We start from the raw sequence: 15,837 nt of genomic DNA on the forward strand, positions 1-15,837 counted from the left end.
ATATATATATATAATTTAAACCCAATATTGTTTATTTAAATCAGGTAAATAATATTTGATTTAAATAAAGAAAATTTAAATTTAAATAAATATATTAATGGCACTCATCAAAGAAATATTTGTTGATTTTAAGATAATTTTTTTCTCAGTGTAGCAAACGTGTTAAGTAGAATTGAAAAATTGAAGTAAATAAAAATACCAATGCCCGGACGTGTATTAAATCCTGGGCATTCTTATTGTTCTGACCTTTAAATACGAATATTTAAATATTTAACTTAAAATATATACACGTATACTGAATACACACATATATTTTATATTGAAAATTTAAATATTTGTATATTTAGATATTTGTATTTAAAGACTGAAACACAGTATGAGAATGTCCAAGATTAAGCATGTTCAAGAATTGATACTTTTATCTTACGTGGCGTTGATAGCAAACATATTAAGCCAAATTGAAATATTGGATAAACATGTCAATGTCCGAACACGTACTTAATCCTGGACATTTTTATTGTTTTGGTCTTTAAATATAAATACTTAAATGTTCAACATTAAATATATATGCATATATTGAATATATATGCATATATTTTATATTGAAGGTTTGGATTAAATACAAGTGTATTTAAAGACCAAAACAATATCCAAAGAATATCCAAAACGAGGTATGTATCCGGAAGTTGATATTTTTTCTTAAATATGAGTTTGAAATGAAAGATCGATGCGTCACACTTGTGTGACGCTGGTAGCAAATGTGTTAAATTCGAACAAACTTTACATTCTCCAAATTCAAAATTTAAATATTTAATGTTAATCCTGATAGTGATACACGCTGATTTTACTTATTGGCTGTATATTATAAAAAAAATTGATTTAAACTTTATATAAATCACTTATCGTAAGTTGTAATGGTTCCCTTTTTGGTGTTACTTTCAATGTAAACTTTCAAAGCAAACCATTAAAATAGTTTCCGAGTATAATTTTGGAGGAGTTCTTGTAAGTTAGAGTGAAATTTACATCAATACGTCCGGGAGGCGCTTGGAGTTACTGTCAGGATTAAATACTGCAAAGTTGCAATAGAAAACAAAATAATGATCTCTGACACTTTTCCGAGAGGACAATCAAATTCAGAGGACTCGTTTTTAAAAATCAAGCATCGATGTGTGGCGGATTACGTTATCAACGCGGCGCTGCAGAAAGTTCGGAACGAGATTCGCGAGATGAATTCTGCCGGTCTATCGTTTTCATAATCTAGTTGATTCCCTATCTGCGAGCACAAAGAAATTCCGCCATAGAACGTTTCTCATCGAACCGCGTTGTAAGTGCATATTCCGGAGCGGTTGATCCCCTTTTCGCGGAGAGCGAGGTAAAGAGGTGGTCAGTTTAGCCTTGGGCAGCCTTACCTAGGACCGCTTGCTGGGGCGCCCACTTCACAAATTTGATGTTGGCTGGATGAATGGCCATGTTCCCGCCGTGTTTCCATAGAACTCTTTGCTTGAGCGAGCTCAGGGCGTTGCACAATGCGGTCAAAGGGCCGGCGGGTAGCTGGTGAGTTTGCAAATTCGAGCCCAGAGAGAAATAAATGGCGCCATCCTGAGCGTCGTCCAGGAACTTCCGGATTTCCTGGGATGAGGACAAAAATTTCGATGCGTCTTAATGAGCGAGATACAGCGAATGGACGCGACGGTATCGACGGCATTCATTTCGGTATCGATATCGAGTCTAACACGTAAGTTGGTTTGGACAAAGCACTAATTATTCTTATGAACGTGGGATATGAAGCTTCACAGGGGTAAGGGAAAATATCCGCCGCGACCATCCCAGTTAATCAAAATTAGCAGATACAGGGTGAGTCAGATAAAAAATTCACTTCAAATATTTCCATTATCTCAAACAATATAGCAAAATAGTGCCTACAAAGGTTTTATAGTTTTGAAAAAGATGTAATGTGGTAATAATTATTCTCTGGTGAGTGGAAGTATGTAGGAAATTTAAATTTGTTTAATCGAGTCATTTTTCTAACGTAAATAAATTCTTCAGATTATATACAAAAGTACTGAGGTAAAATGATTGAAAATTCAATATTTCTTTAGGTATTTTTGATTTTATTTTGATACTTTTCAGTACACACAAGATATAAAATATTTCGTAAACTTAATTTCTCTCGATAACTTCATCGAAATAACTTTATAGAAAGTTCGAGATAACGAAGAGAAATCGATCAATGATATTAGTTTTTGGATACTGCATCAATAAATCTGCAAAATGCGATAGAATTTTGTTTAAAACTTCATGTTTTTTTTCAATTTCAATTCAACAATAATCAATTTCACTCATAATTTTATATATAGAAATATCGAAAAGTAAATAGTTTGAGATATTTCATATCCTTTTTTTAATTGAAAAGTATCAGAATAAAATGAAAAATATCTCGGGAAGTATTCAATTTTCAATAATTTTACTTCGGTACTTTGATATGGAGAATGATTCGAGGAATTTAGAGAAATCTTATAATTTTGTTAAAAAAAATTTGAGGTGATCTTGAAATCTCCTACATACTTTTACTTACAAAAAAAAATAATTGTCACTACGTTACGTCTTCTTCGAAACCATAAAACTTTTGTAGGCACAATTTTTTTGTAGTTCAAAATACTGAAGATATTTAACGTGAACTTTTTATCAGACTCACTCTGTATGTAACACACGATAATGTAGACTCAGATATATTTTCATGTCGTGCGCAGTCGTGCGGCGTGATTTTAACTGAGGCATTGCTGTGTTTTGAGATTGTGTTCTGTAAACAAAAATAATGTCTGCGGTAAAGTGTTCCATTTTCTTCTACAATATGCCTGATTGTTATGCGAAGCGTTGCAAGAATAGAGAAACCGCAAGAAGAAAAGAAAAAATAAGATACAACTAGAAAATAAAAATAATCCTATGTCGCCATCTTGGTTGGTCGTATCCGTTACAATCCTCTTTCTCTTGAAGTTTCAATCGCGCGGAAATATGCTCCGTCCAGATATTCCTACGTCCATGGTGTCCAATGCCGAGTCGACACGAGTCATCGTCGAAAAAGCTCGGGAAAATACACCTCTCGCTGTATTTCGCGCTCGAATTGTATCGGCGGCGTCGTTAACCTTTCATCGGGGTTTCCCAGTCGCTCTATTCGGTCGTCATCGTTCGCCGATATTTAGAGACAAGGGAATCTACCGTATGTATGTGTGTGCGTGTGTGTGTGTGTGGGTGCGCGCGTGTGTGTATATGTATGTGAAGCACAGCTTATATTTCTCACTCGCCAATTAATCGTGTCTACATTTCGCTGTCATTACGATAATCGAGGGACGCGGTCGCGAGCGTGCTATTTTACCCCGCGAAATGATTTTCGAAAATATACACGTGCCAGGATATTCGCTCGCGGATTTCCTTCGTGGCAAATTTTTTTTTGACGTTGAAACGCACGTAATTTCACGTCGAAATATTATTTGCTCGTTACCGTTTTATGAAGTATGTCTATCTGCGAAGTGTCTCCCGTGCATTCGCAAGGATTGCGTTAGCAAGTGCTACGGTAGGACGCAAATGGAACCGATTGTGCTATTAATGCGACTGATATTACTGATAATACAACTTCCTTTGTTAATTGCGGAGCCTGTGTCGGCTTTTATGGAAGACACGGCAACGGTGCCTCCATATGCACAATGTGTAGCCAAAGGCTTTGTCCTATTAATTACAACCTCTCATGGATTTCGATACGTTCTCCGTGTACGTGTATAAAGACGAACACACTGTCGCGGTCACGTTCTGCATCTCGGCATCGTTCGGGATCACGTGGTAACTGCAGTTACCTTTTGTCGTGCATTGTCTTCGCAATAATCAGACAGTTTCAATTCTAATGCGACTAAAAGGTTGTGAAATACGAATTGGCTTATTTTTCTCATGCGTTCTAATGCGAACTATTATTCCTTTTTTTGATACTTATGAATTATTCAATTCTTGCGTAATTCCCGATTAAATAAATTGTTAACACATAGTTGACGTTTTATTTGCAAGTAAATGAATCTGTTTCCTATTGCTGAACTAGGGTACACTTTTGGAACTTAAAAAGAGACAAATATACAGATAAAATTTGGTGGAGGAAAGATAGGAGAGAACTAGTGCAGTTAGTTCAGCAATAGAAAACAGACTCAACATTACTTGTTTCAAATACTCCACCTGTTTATATATCAGTAAATCTATATACTGAGAAAAAATACTTAAAAATTTATTCGTAGGATATAAAGCTGGTTTGTATGAGAATGAACTTTATATCCTACAAATTTTCAAGTAATTTTTCTCAGTATAAGTTCATCATAAGCATCAAATCTATTCGAAATGCATATGGAATCTTAATAAGTTTAGTACTTCAGTCAAGAATATTAAATTGAAAAAACATACGGTTTCGCTTACACCATAGAATGGAGTAAAATTTTTCTTTCGATAAAGTTTTATGATATTCACGTAAGAAGAATAAATTCTTCATTATTCGGTAATGAATTTTTCTAAAATTTGTGATGAGTACATTTTAATATGGAGAAAAAAATTTGGTTGTATTGACATGAAGTTTGATTGTGATGAACGAACCAACGCTTTTGAATTGAAGGAGACGGAATTTCTGGTTCTTAGAACTACACAAATGTAGATCATTAGAACCACAGATATTTTGTCTCTTTTAATGAAAACATGTTGGTTTGTTCATTAAAACCAAACTCCACGTTGATACAACCAAATTACTTTCTCTGTGAAGATTATTATCAAGAAAATATTTTTTGTTAAAGATCACCATTACTCAAAAGAAGGAAAGTAAATTGAGGAAAATAATCGCTTCTCTTGACAATAAAATGATATTTTTTTGTGTGTACTTTTAGTTCCATCTTAGATTGGAAAAAGAACGGGTTCTAATCAGTCGAGTAATTATCCACTGTTCGATGAATCCATAAATCGATACAACTGGTAGCGAATTTATTGTAGGAACAAACTTTTACGCCAATACATTCCCACATGGAAAAAAAGGTTTGGTTGAATTAATCAAGTATCTGGTTGAATATGAACGATCCAAAAATTCCGATTGAAAAACCCGAATTCTATTTAAGTCGATCAAACATCTTGTTAACTTAAATAGAATTCAGGTTACTTCAATCGGAATTTCTGGATCGTTCATAATCGACCAGATATTTGGTTAATTCAACCAAACCTTTTTTCCGTGCAGGTTGTCCAGATGGACACAAACGGTTGACGCTATTATGCCATTAGAGGCGATCTCGCGGTTATTTTTTCTACGGGAAGGATCTTCGGCGAAATACTCTTCCGATAATATTTTCCCTATCGGCCCTCAGGAGGCTTACAACGGTTCGCGGTAAATAGCAATGACGTTTACCTTTACGTCGCTGGCGCTGAGTCGTCGACAAACTTCTACCGACTGACTATTGCTGGCTAGCTGCGAGGATAGTACGTATTTTCCCGGGAGAAATCATTCTCGCGCGACACACAATTTAGCCGTTTCCGAGATGTACTCGAGAACTGCGAAAAACGAAGGTTTAATTGACACGATTAATAGTAACTCCTTCTATAAAATGGGAGATATTAAATGTCGGTGTACCCCTAACTCGATAAATTGCTCAACTTCACTTTATACCTCTGTAATCCATTCTCCCTGTAAATGAGCGATTAAAAGTGGCCCGAAGTGAGTGAGCATAGTAATATACAGGAGGGAGGAGGGGGAAGGGTAACTGTTAATATAAGCTGTGCCCACAGTTTTGCATTTGAAATATTGTAAGATGAGATTATATCGCGCCACTATAGACTACGACTTTATGCCGCGTTAATTAAATTCCGCGCTATTACTTAATATCCAGCAAAGTCATATAATTATTAACTGCAGCCTCGTTAGTTTCGTGTGAATGAGTGTAAAATCTTGTTTCTTTTTTTCGCAGTGTCGCGACACCGTTTGTGCATTTCCCTCTCTTTGGTTTGCGATATAATCTTGTCTCTTTTCTTTCATAGATACGCTATATATTTTTACCTCAGGCAGGGAATCGGGATTTTCCGTTATTTGCAAGCTGTGAACCTCGATCACGTGCGGCAGTAATGGTTTCGGATAGCCGAACACGTGATTGTTTCCCAGAATCACTAGACTGAAGTTCTTATCGATGTCATAGACGGATGTACCGGGCGTCCATTCGTTAGCGATGCGTTGAGCCCGTGGCAGGTGCCAATATCGATAATACAATCTTGTCCACGTGGTGTAAAGGCTATTCCGTATACGCTCGTTCAGTGTCATTCTGTCCGTGAATGGATACGCCATGTCTGGATTCATATTGGGGTCGTCCGGGTTTCCTGCCAACCAGTGATAATTGTGATGTAAGTTGCGTGATTTGTGACTTAGTATTATCACGGCAGAAGTATTTTACTATACGACTCGATTCTCGAAGTTGCTTCGCACAACCATTCTCTCGCTTCTCGCTTGTGTCCGGGACGAATCGATGGATGAATAAAGGTACGTGTTATTGCGCGGTGAGCTTCTTGCCAAATCCAGAAATAGGAGCTCGACGTGTCGCGTGCGCGCGGATCGGATATCTATTTTTCGAAAACCCCACTCGGGTGATTGGGTCGGATCAACGTGGAGAAAGTTACCGCTCTCGGTGCGCGTCCGCTTTCTCAAAACTCGCCCAGGCTTTAATTGAAATATTTCACTAGCAGCCGCAGCGATCCATTTCACGGTCTATTACGTTCATCCGGAAAGAGTACTTTCGGGTATCTTCAATTACGTCGAGGTAAAGGAATCGAATGGCGGCTAGCTGTGGCGCGTCCCTCGCCACCTCTTCCCCCGCCGCTCATCGGGTCAGACCGGTACAAGTTAAAGCACTACCGAGTAATCTATCCTTTTCCACGAAGACCTGGTCTCCGATTGCTCGCACTTTCTGCTTTGCCGACAATTTACGTCAATTTCCGCGCGCGGTAACGACGTTCGCCCGGTGCCACTCGGGGGTGCGAGCCCTCGCTAGAAAAAGACGTCGCGGAACGACCGCCCGACCAGGGTCGTACACCGCTGCCGTAGTTACCACTCTGGGTGACTTTTGCAAACTAATAAAATTCCCGTAGGCCGATGCGAAATCGCGCCGACCTCCTCCGTCCCCGTCACCGCCTCTGCCGTCTCGTTGCCGACGTGCTTACCCACGGAATCCATTACATAGGGCAGGTTGCCTACGCTCAAAAATCCCATCAGCACCGGGAAGTTGTAGTGCTTTACGAGAGCGTAATAACACTGGTACCATAATTGCTCTATAATGATCGCATGGAATGTCTCGTTGGCCCTGCAAACAGACGCGAACTGAAGACGAGATTTGTTTTAACGGTACAGAGTTCGTATAGGGCTATTAAAGTCGTCACGATTCTACTGTGCGTGTATTAACGTTGTGCGCGCGCGCGCGCGACGGAAATGCTTTTGTGGACGTGTTTCGCGTGACCGATGTGCTCCGATTTACTTAGTCTCGCGAGCAGATTTACGAATACTTCGCGTACAGTCGTGGATTTACGAGTTTTAATGAGAATAGCCAAGTGACGTTTGTATTACGCTATAAGATCGCCGATAGCGGGACTGAATAATTGTTTCTCGCACAATTTGTTCGCCTCCTGCATGTTCTTATGGAGTATCGCGTAGGCCCCCATGTGTCTGTTCAAAAGAAAAGTTGAAGATTATTAGTAATTTCTTCCGGATTTTTTAGGATCGAGGGAATCACATATATGTTGTATAGCGATTTGTGCACGGAATGTGAAATATAGGTGGTGCGTTCATACCTCAATCCTGTGCAATCGTTCTTCTGATACGAAAACGACAAGTCTATGTTCCTGTAATTGGGTGGAGGATTCTAGGGAGTAAGAAAAATCGAAAATATCAGTTACGTGTAGAAAATCTAATATTACTTGATATCATAGAAACAATATTTTTACATTGCGTTATAATAGCTGTTTCAATTCATTTCAAAACGAGGACAAATATAATGGGAGTTGATGAGACAAAGCTGCATCAATTTCAGATCTTGTAAAGGACGAGTTAATGTAAAACGGATATTTTTTTAAAATCTGCCAACGAATGTTGCACGTCCACGGAAAAAAGCAATAAAGTGCCAGTTCGTGGCAGTTCGTGTCCGAGGCAATTATGCTTTCGTTAGTTAGGTTTTATCCAGTTTACGTGAACAATTTAATGCCTAATTTTGCAGCGAAAGAAACAAGACCATCAAGCCGTGCGAAGACACATTCAGCAAAGAGAAATGTTAGTAGAAGTAAATTGAAGCTAAACGAAGTTTGCGTAACTTTGAACTCGAGTTTAGAGAGACAGAGAGAGAAGGATATATATATATATATATATATATATATATATACTATATACATATATACATACACATATATATAGGGAGCGAGGGGGGAGGAGAGAGAGAGAGAGAGAGAGAGAGAGGGGATAAATATGAGAAAGGGTAAAGAGTGAAATGTCAGTGGCACGATCAGAGAGGAACTGAGAGAAGAATGTCATAGAAAAAGCGAGTAAATGTAGAAAGTGGACTGTGATGGAAAGTAAAAAAGTGGAAAAAGGCATCGAGTAAATAAAATATCCATCTATCAATCTACAGTATTTTCGGAACATTTTCTCATCGTCTGATTGTAAAATTTATTTCGAGTAATTAGTCCGGTCTGAGCGAAAAATCGAGTAAAACGTCGCGCGTGAGTCCAGCTGTAACGTTTCGATTTGGCCGCGTAAATGCCACGTTGACGTTTACCGTCGATAAACTACCAGTGGATACGCGCTTAAGGGGATGCTGAAGTGAATGACGAACTCGCTAAGCGTCGATAACGTAGAGGCGATCGTCAAATAGGCGCTGACATAATGCCGCTATTTTCTTTTTTTCATGTATGCATCACTTCTACATATAGATATATGAATGCAAGTGTGTGTGCTACGTTGTCATTTCAATTTTCTTACACATAGACGTTACGTAAATGTGAATGCCACGTTGCCGATATTCGCATTCTTTTCGAAATAGGCTTTCGCTGCTTTTCTGATGAATTCTTCAAACCGCCTACTGTGTATTGGGTGAATCAAAGAAAGAGTTTTTTTAGAGAAGTTCTACGCATAAATGCAGTTTACGAATATTGTTTTGAAGAATATGTTATCTAATATGTGAGCTTTCTATATAATTTGCAATGGAAATTTTAGATATTATTTTAGTTATGCACTGAGCAATGTTTCACTATATTCTCGCACGTAATTTTATCTTATAAATTGGAGCAATAAGTGCGCTATAATTTTTGCAAAAGAAAATCAGAGTCACGATGGCAAAAGTTCCACATCGTTTTCATTTCTGAGTGAGAAATGATCTACTTCATTTTTGCATGTATTTTCACCATACAAAAGCATTTTAATTCGGTCAAGTCAATACAAAGTAATATTTGTAGGAAAATTTCGTTGACGCGATATCAACACCCTTGCAAAACTTTCGTATTAAATGATTGTATTAAATCAAAAACCTTTTGACATGGTGAAAATACGTGCAAAAATAAAGCGGAGCATTCCTCAATATGAGAGAAAAACGATAAGAAAATGCTATCATAACAAAATTACCGAATTCTTCTGCAAAGATTACTTCTTTCTATATGCGCTGAGTTAAAAATCCTTTTACATGATGAAAGTATGTGCGTAAATGAAACGGAACGTTCCTCAATATGAAAGGAAAACGATAAGGAATGATTACTATCATGTCACCGAATCTTTCTATAAAGATTAGTCTTTTCTACATGCGCCGAGTTAAAAACCTTTTTGCATGAAAGTACGTGCGAAAATGAAGTGGGGCATTCCTCAATATGAGAAGAAAACAATAAGAGACAGTTACTATCATGACACTGAATCTTTCTGCAAAGATTAGTTCTCTCTACATGCGTATTGACTTGATCGAATTAAAAATGCTTTTGTATGGTGAAGGTACATACAAAAATGAAATAGAGCATTCCTCACTCAGGGATGAAAATGATGTAGAACTATTGCTATCGTGACACTGATTTCCTTTTGCAAAAATTACAGCGCAATTACTGCTCCAATTTATATAATAAAATTGGATGCGAATATATAGTGAAATATTGAATTTTAATTTCCATTGAAAATTATATAGAAAGCTCACATATTAGATAACATGTATTCTTCAAAACAATATTCGTAAATTACTCTAATGCGTATAACATATTTCTCGAAAAAACTCTTTCTTTGATGCACCCACACTGAGAGAAAAACGTATGATATTTGAAACTATAATGGCATAGTAAAAAGATTATAGTTAGGAATATAATTTTTATAGTAAATGTTACCATAATATTTGTAATATTTACAATATAAGCATAGTATAACTGACCCGTGTAAAATTTTTACCAAGAATTAAAATTATTTGAAATAAAAAATATAGTAATAAAGTGGCAAATATTGAATGGTAAGAGAAATTAACTATTTTATACAGTCAATGCAATTGGAATATTTGGCAAATATAGGTACACATAATTATATTCCCAAAAGGTTTATCATATATATAGAATAATAAAATGGTGATTATAAATCTGTGTTCATTCTACTATATCTTCGTGTTTAGATAAACTATAAATATATGTTTGAGGCCAAAACGAACTATAAAATATAGTGAGATTATAGTTATTCCAATTATTTTTTTCTCTCAGTGCAGTACATAAGCGGTTTGAAGAATTCATCAGAAAAGCAGCGAAAGGCTCTCTTGGAGAGAATATGAATATCGGCCACGTGATATTCACATTTACGTACCGTCTATATGTAAGAAAATTGAAATGACAACGTAGCACACATACTTGCATAACATCTGTGAAAGAACGATATATGAAAAAATACTGCGGCGCAACAGTAGCGCGAACATGTTCATGCTTATCAAATGTGACATTTTGACGATCGTCTTCGTTCCGTATAGATGTATATATATAGCTAGCTCAAGATGCAGCGCTTTCTTCCAGGACATGCGTGAACTAAAAATCAAGTCTTCTTTACCACGTAACCATTAAACGCTAGCACACATATTGCTTATTACTGGAATTCTCTTTTTATTTAAATTATCTATTAAAATTCACTTACGATGTCTTCATAATGTTCCTGAAAGTCTTCTCTATGCCGCATACTATGTATTTGAAGCGTATGAGCTCTAAATTTGTCACATGAAACTAAATATGACACCTACATCGCATTTTCAATAGTAAATACAAAATTTTTTGTTGATTTCGATGCAACTTTTTAGTATGTGGCATTCATTATCGCTTATACTTTCACGCTGTAAAAGCATTTGCAGTTTTATGCATGCAATTAGAAGAAAAGAGTATTATACGAAAACGAACCTAGCAGCATCGCTTTAAAGTTGCAAAGTTTATCGAGACCTGGAAATAACCGCGAACTCGCGAGAATGTTGCGACACCCCGATTCTTCGGCGAGCACAATGCAGCTTTGTCGGTGACAATTTTCGTAAGCGGGCGATAAGCGGACGCTGAATCACGCTGGTGTTCGGGCGGGCGATAAAGACTTTTTACAATATCTCTCTCGCGAGTTTCGAATAAAAATCGCGAGTAAAAATGCTGATGTCTTCGCGTGTCATACGTCACGCTGATCGACGTAACTTTAAATTCCATATGACACAATTCGCACTCGTTTTCCACTCAACATAAAACTTTAAAGTTCACCGTGTGTGAAGTGTTTCCAAAACTTCTTGTTATACCGAGTTGAAATTTTCCTATTTTCGACTTCAATATCTTATTTAACGTGTACTTTGATACTCTGAAATCTGACATTATATCAATTTGATACTATTGATACCGTATCTAAGTATTAGTTTTGCCAAAAGAATCTAAAAGTATGTTTTCTGCCATTTAAAGATGTTAGACAGGACTTCAATTTTCATACATATTACATTAAAAAAAATGTGATCTTATTTTTAGAGGAAATTTTGTTATATGGTCTCACAAGAGAATTCTTCCATAAAACTAAAAGGAAAATGTTCTAACTACAATATTCTTAAAATTAAAGGAAATTCGTCTTTTATCTGCAGTACAAGTCTTGTTCTTAACGTGAAAAAATAATGAGGAAACGTAGGTTGGAAAAGAAAGTTACATGTAACGTTAATTTTACGGTTATTTATCGATTGTTAGAACAGAAGAAAAGGATTCGAAGTATTTTAGAGCTTCATCAATTAAGAATTCTGCAGGAAGTAACCAAGAAAATTAATAAAAATATCTCCTAATAAGCTTCAAATAAAGTGAACAAGTTAAACAATATTCCTCTTAGTACAAAGGAAAAAATTTTAAGTATAATATTTAATAGATCGCCGATTAATATAATAGTTTTACTTCATTAATAAAAGAATACTCTTTTATTAAGAATTTCTGCTTATGAGATTACAGGAAACAGTACTTCTTGTGACCAGAATTCTATTGGTTTTGGATGTTAGAATATTTTCCTTTGAGGATCTTCTCTAGAGGCCATGTACAGGTTGAGTCAGTAATTATTACCACTTGGAATATTTTTGAAGCAAAAAATGAAAATGACTTTTAGATCTTCTACTTACAAGTAAACCTACCCAAAGGTTACACTCCAATTTCTTTTTAATTTGACACAAATGTAGAAATACAAAAAATATTTAGGTCATATTTTTTCATTTTGGCCCACTTTGATTTTCAGGGGTAGTTTATAGCTTTTTATTGTTCTCACTTCTATCATCAGTGCAAGAAAAATGCATAAGAAATAAAATTGAATACAAGATATAGGCGTTTTTGGTTTGCTAATTATGAATATGAGATTAAATATTAATTAAATTAAAATTATTTATATAAATAATAAAATGTTTAAACAAAACATGTAAAAAGTTAAAAAAAGATCGGTTTTGCCGAAATTCGAACCATTTTTGACTAATTTAGCACAGATTTAAAATATTTCGGTTGGAATCTCGGCTAAAGAAATTTAAAATAGTTGGTGTCTCAGTTATGCCTATTTAAAATTTTAATAAAAATTGCCGGATTTCTCTCTCTCTCGGTTTGGCCGAGATTCGAACCATTTTTGACTAATTTAGCACAGATTTAAAATATTTCGGTTGGAATCTCGGCTAAAGAAATTTAAAATAGTTGGTGTCTCAGTTATGCCTATTTAAAATTTTAATAAAAATTGCCGGATTTCTCTCTCTCTCTCTCGGTTTGGCCGAGATTCGAACCATTTTTGACTATATTAGCACAGATTTAAAATATTTCGGTTGGAATCTCGGCTAATGAAATTTAGTGATTCGTGTCTCAGTTATGACGATTTTATTAAAATTATTTAACTATATCTTGTATTCAATTTTATTTATTATGCATTTTAGTTGCACTTGTTGATGATAAGAGTGAGAACATTAAAAAGTTATAAACTGCCCGTGAAACTCAAAGTGGACCAAATGAAAAAATATGATTTTTTGTACTTTTACATTTATGCCAAATTAGAAAGAAATCAAACCTTTTAGAAACCTAGAAAAAAGCGTTATCACTATAAGATGTATATTTTTTAAGTAGAGTAATTTCATAGATCTAAAAATCAACTTTGTTCTTGGCTTCAAAGATATTCTAGGTAACAGTAGTTACTAACTAGACTAACTAGACTAATTTAGTGTAAGAAAGTTTCGCTAAGAATTATATTTTGTTTATATATTTAGCGTATGTTAATATTAACGTATAACGTAAGTTATATTTTTAACGTACACACACACTGAACTTTTAGAATACACAAATGTTAGGAAGTTCAGGTCGAAAATAGAGCTAAAACTTCGAGTCTGGACTCCTCGTCCGCGTGATACTTTTTATGCATGGCCGTGAATGTAAGGCTGAGAGAGAGACGTGGATGTATTACGACAGGTACCGTAAATATAAAACGTTAGTGAACGAAAGGAGGAAGCGGAGATCGACGTACCTTTAAGGGAATCGTTGATACGACGGTAACGCTGTGGCCACGGGCCGCCAATGCTCTCATCAATGCTTGAAAGGGCTGTTGGTGGCTGTAACTTGCGCTCGGACAAATACCCAGTATGTTATATCCGCTGTTGTGTTGGGGAGCGCAGAATAGTGAAACTGATAGCAATACGAGCGTCACGGCGAGCATTTTGGTACAGAACACTTTCGTTTCGTGGACGCGAAACGGCCGTTCAATCTTTCAAGGAAAGAATCGAGGCTACCGGCCCCTCGTAGGAATTTTTAAAAAGAACTCGGAAAGCGACGGAAAAAAGGCGAGGCAGTCCGTATGAAGAATTCAATACATGTTCCACGATCAGTTTGCTTGGGGCTACGATAAATAAGTGAACGGCTTGTCCATTGGTCGGGTGCTTCTCACTCAGCTTTGCGAGAGAAATAATGCAGGCCTCGTGTGTGTGTGTGTGTGTGTGTGTGTGTGTGTGTGTGTATGTGTAGGCGCGCGTTATTTTTATATTTCGCCGAGAATACAAAGGCGGTATTTATCCATAAGGCAGTGTCTATCGACAAATTCATTTCGTTATCACTCAATGAGGGCACTAGTAATCGTATGTCGCGTCCTCGCGTCGTTCTCCGTCGTCAACAAACAGTGGTAGGCGTTGTCGGGAGATGTTCGCGAATTCGTGATCGTCAGAGCGCGTTCATAGAAAACGATGAAGCGGAAGCTAAAGATACGTGATACGACATTCGGCACATCGTCAAAGTGACCAATTTCAATAATGGAACTCACGCGATCTTCTTGAAGACACTTCGCAATTTAAGAAATTGAAGAGTCCCTCTTAATTAATACAGCGAAAACTCCACCGCGCTGTATACTGTCGCTTCTTCTTGTCCTGTTTTTTTTTACCTCATTTTTATTTTCGTATTCGCTTAAAGTTTAATGAGATTTAACGCGAGTCAGATTGTAACTACAACGCGTATCGCACATGTATTCTGGGTGGATATGAATTTATATGCGCGTCTTCATTTTAACTATAAAAATATCCAAATTACAAGCGAGACAGGAAGAGTAACAGCCGGAAAAAGCCTGGAAAAATATAAACGCACGGAAAAACAGGTGGGTGGAGACAAATCACTCACTGACGCACCATTACCTTCGACATATGACTCGTCCTTCCTATTCTCGTTACAAGGAGAGCGGAGGTTCTCGCTTGAGCGTGGATGGTAACGCTGTTGTTAGAAACGAAGAAATATCGGTGCTCTATCTCAAAAGGGAATTTCCGTCTCTAGAGGAAGCTTATTCGCTCTCAAAGAATTTTATTAGCTTAATTGATAGATTCAGTTGTAACGTGTGTATATGTGTGCCTATGTGGAGAATTTTATAACAAAAATTGCTATAGAATTTTTACCAGTGAGGAATTGATCAACATTTGGTAGTAATTCTTTATCCTTTTATTTCATATATGCTGTTTTCCGAAAACTGAAATGTGCTGTTAAAAGATTTGCTGTGGTTTCAGCGAAATTTGCTGTTTCTTAACACCTCACACTGAGAGAAAAAATATCTGAAAAACTAAATATATTTGGTGGATACTAATAACATATTTACTTAAATCTAAATTCTTTTATTCAAATAGAATAAATAATTGCTTTTATGGAAAACTGAAATTTTAAGAAAATGTATATTTTCTTATTTGAAAATATTTTTGCTCATATCAGTGTAAGTATATATATATTAAAGTACAAGCACCCAGAAAAAATATAATCTTATTTTTAGAGGATATTCTCTTATATACGGCTTTTCAAGAGAAATTTTTTAAAATTAAA

The 15,837-nt window shown here is 36.2% G+C and overlaps 1 protein-coding gene across 1 annotated transcript in view; it reads right to left on the reverse strand.

The window, feature by feature from the left end:
• LOC116847638 (UDP-glucuronosyltransferase 2B30-like) overlaps positions 1-15,360 on the reverse strand; it is a 23,164-nt gene extending 7,804 nt beyond the window's left edge. Inside the window, exons 1-6 of the mRNA XM_032822876.1 lie at positions 14,018-15,360; positions 7,837-7,907; positions 7,613-7,711; positions 7,213-7,352; positions 6,062-6,375; positions 1,410-1,629 (exon numbers count right to left, since the gene is read on the reverse strand). Coding sequence (XP_032678767.1) covers positions 1,410-1,629; positions 6,062-6,375; positions 7,213-7,352; positions 7,613-7,711; positions 7,837-7,907; positions 14,018-14,206 — 1,033 coding nt within the window. The 5' untranslated portion in view covers positions 14,207-15,360. The remainder of the gene's footprint in view (positions 1-1,409; positions 1,630-6,061; positions 6,376-7,212; positions 7,353-7,612; positions 7,712-7,836; positions 7,908-14,017) is intronic.
• Between the last annotated feature and the right edge of the window lie 477 nt (positions 15,361-15,837).

This window comes from Odontomachus brunneus, unplaced genomic scaffold (assembly GCF_010583005.1).
Source record: "Odontomachus brunneus isolate Ranch 3 - 2012 unplaced genomic scaffold, Obru_v1 Obru_scaffold_001, whole genome shotgun sequence".
NCBI lineage: Eukaryota > Metazoa > Arthropoda > Insecta > Hymenoptera > Formicidae > Odontomachus > Odontomachus brunneus.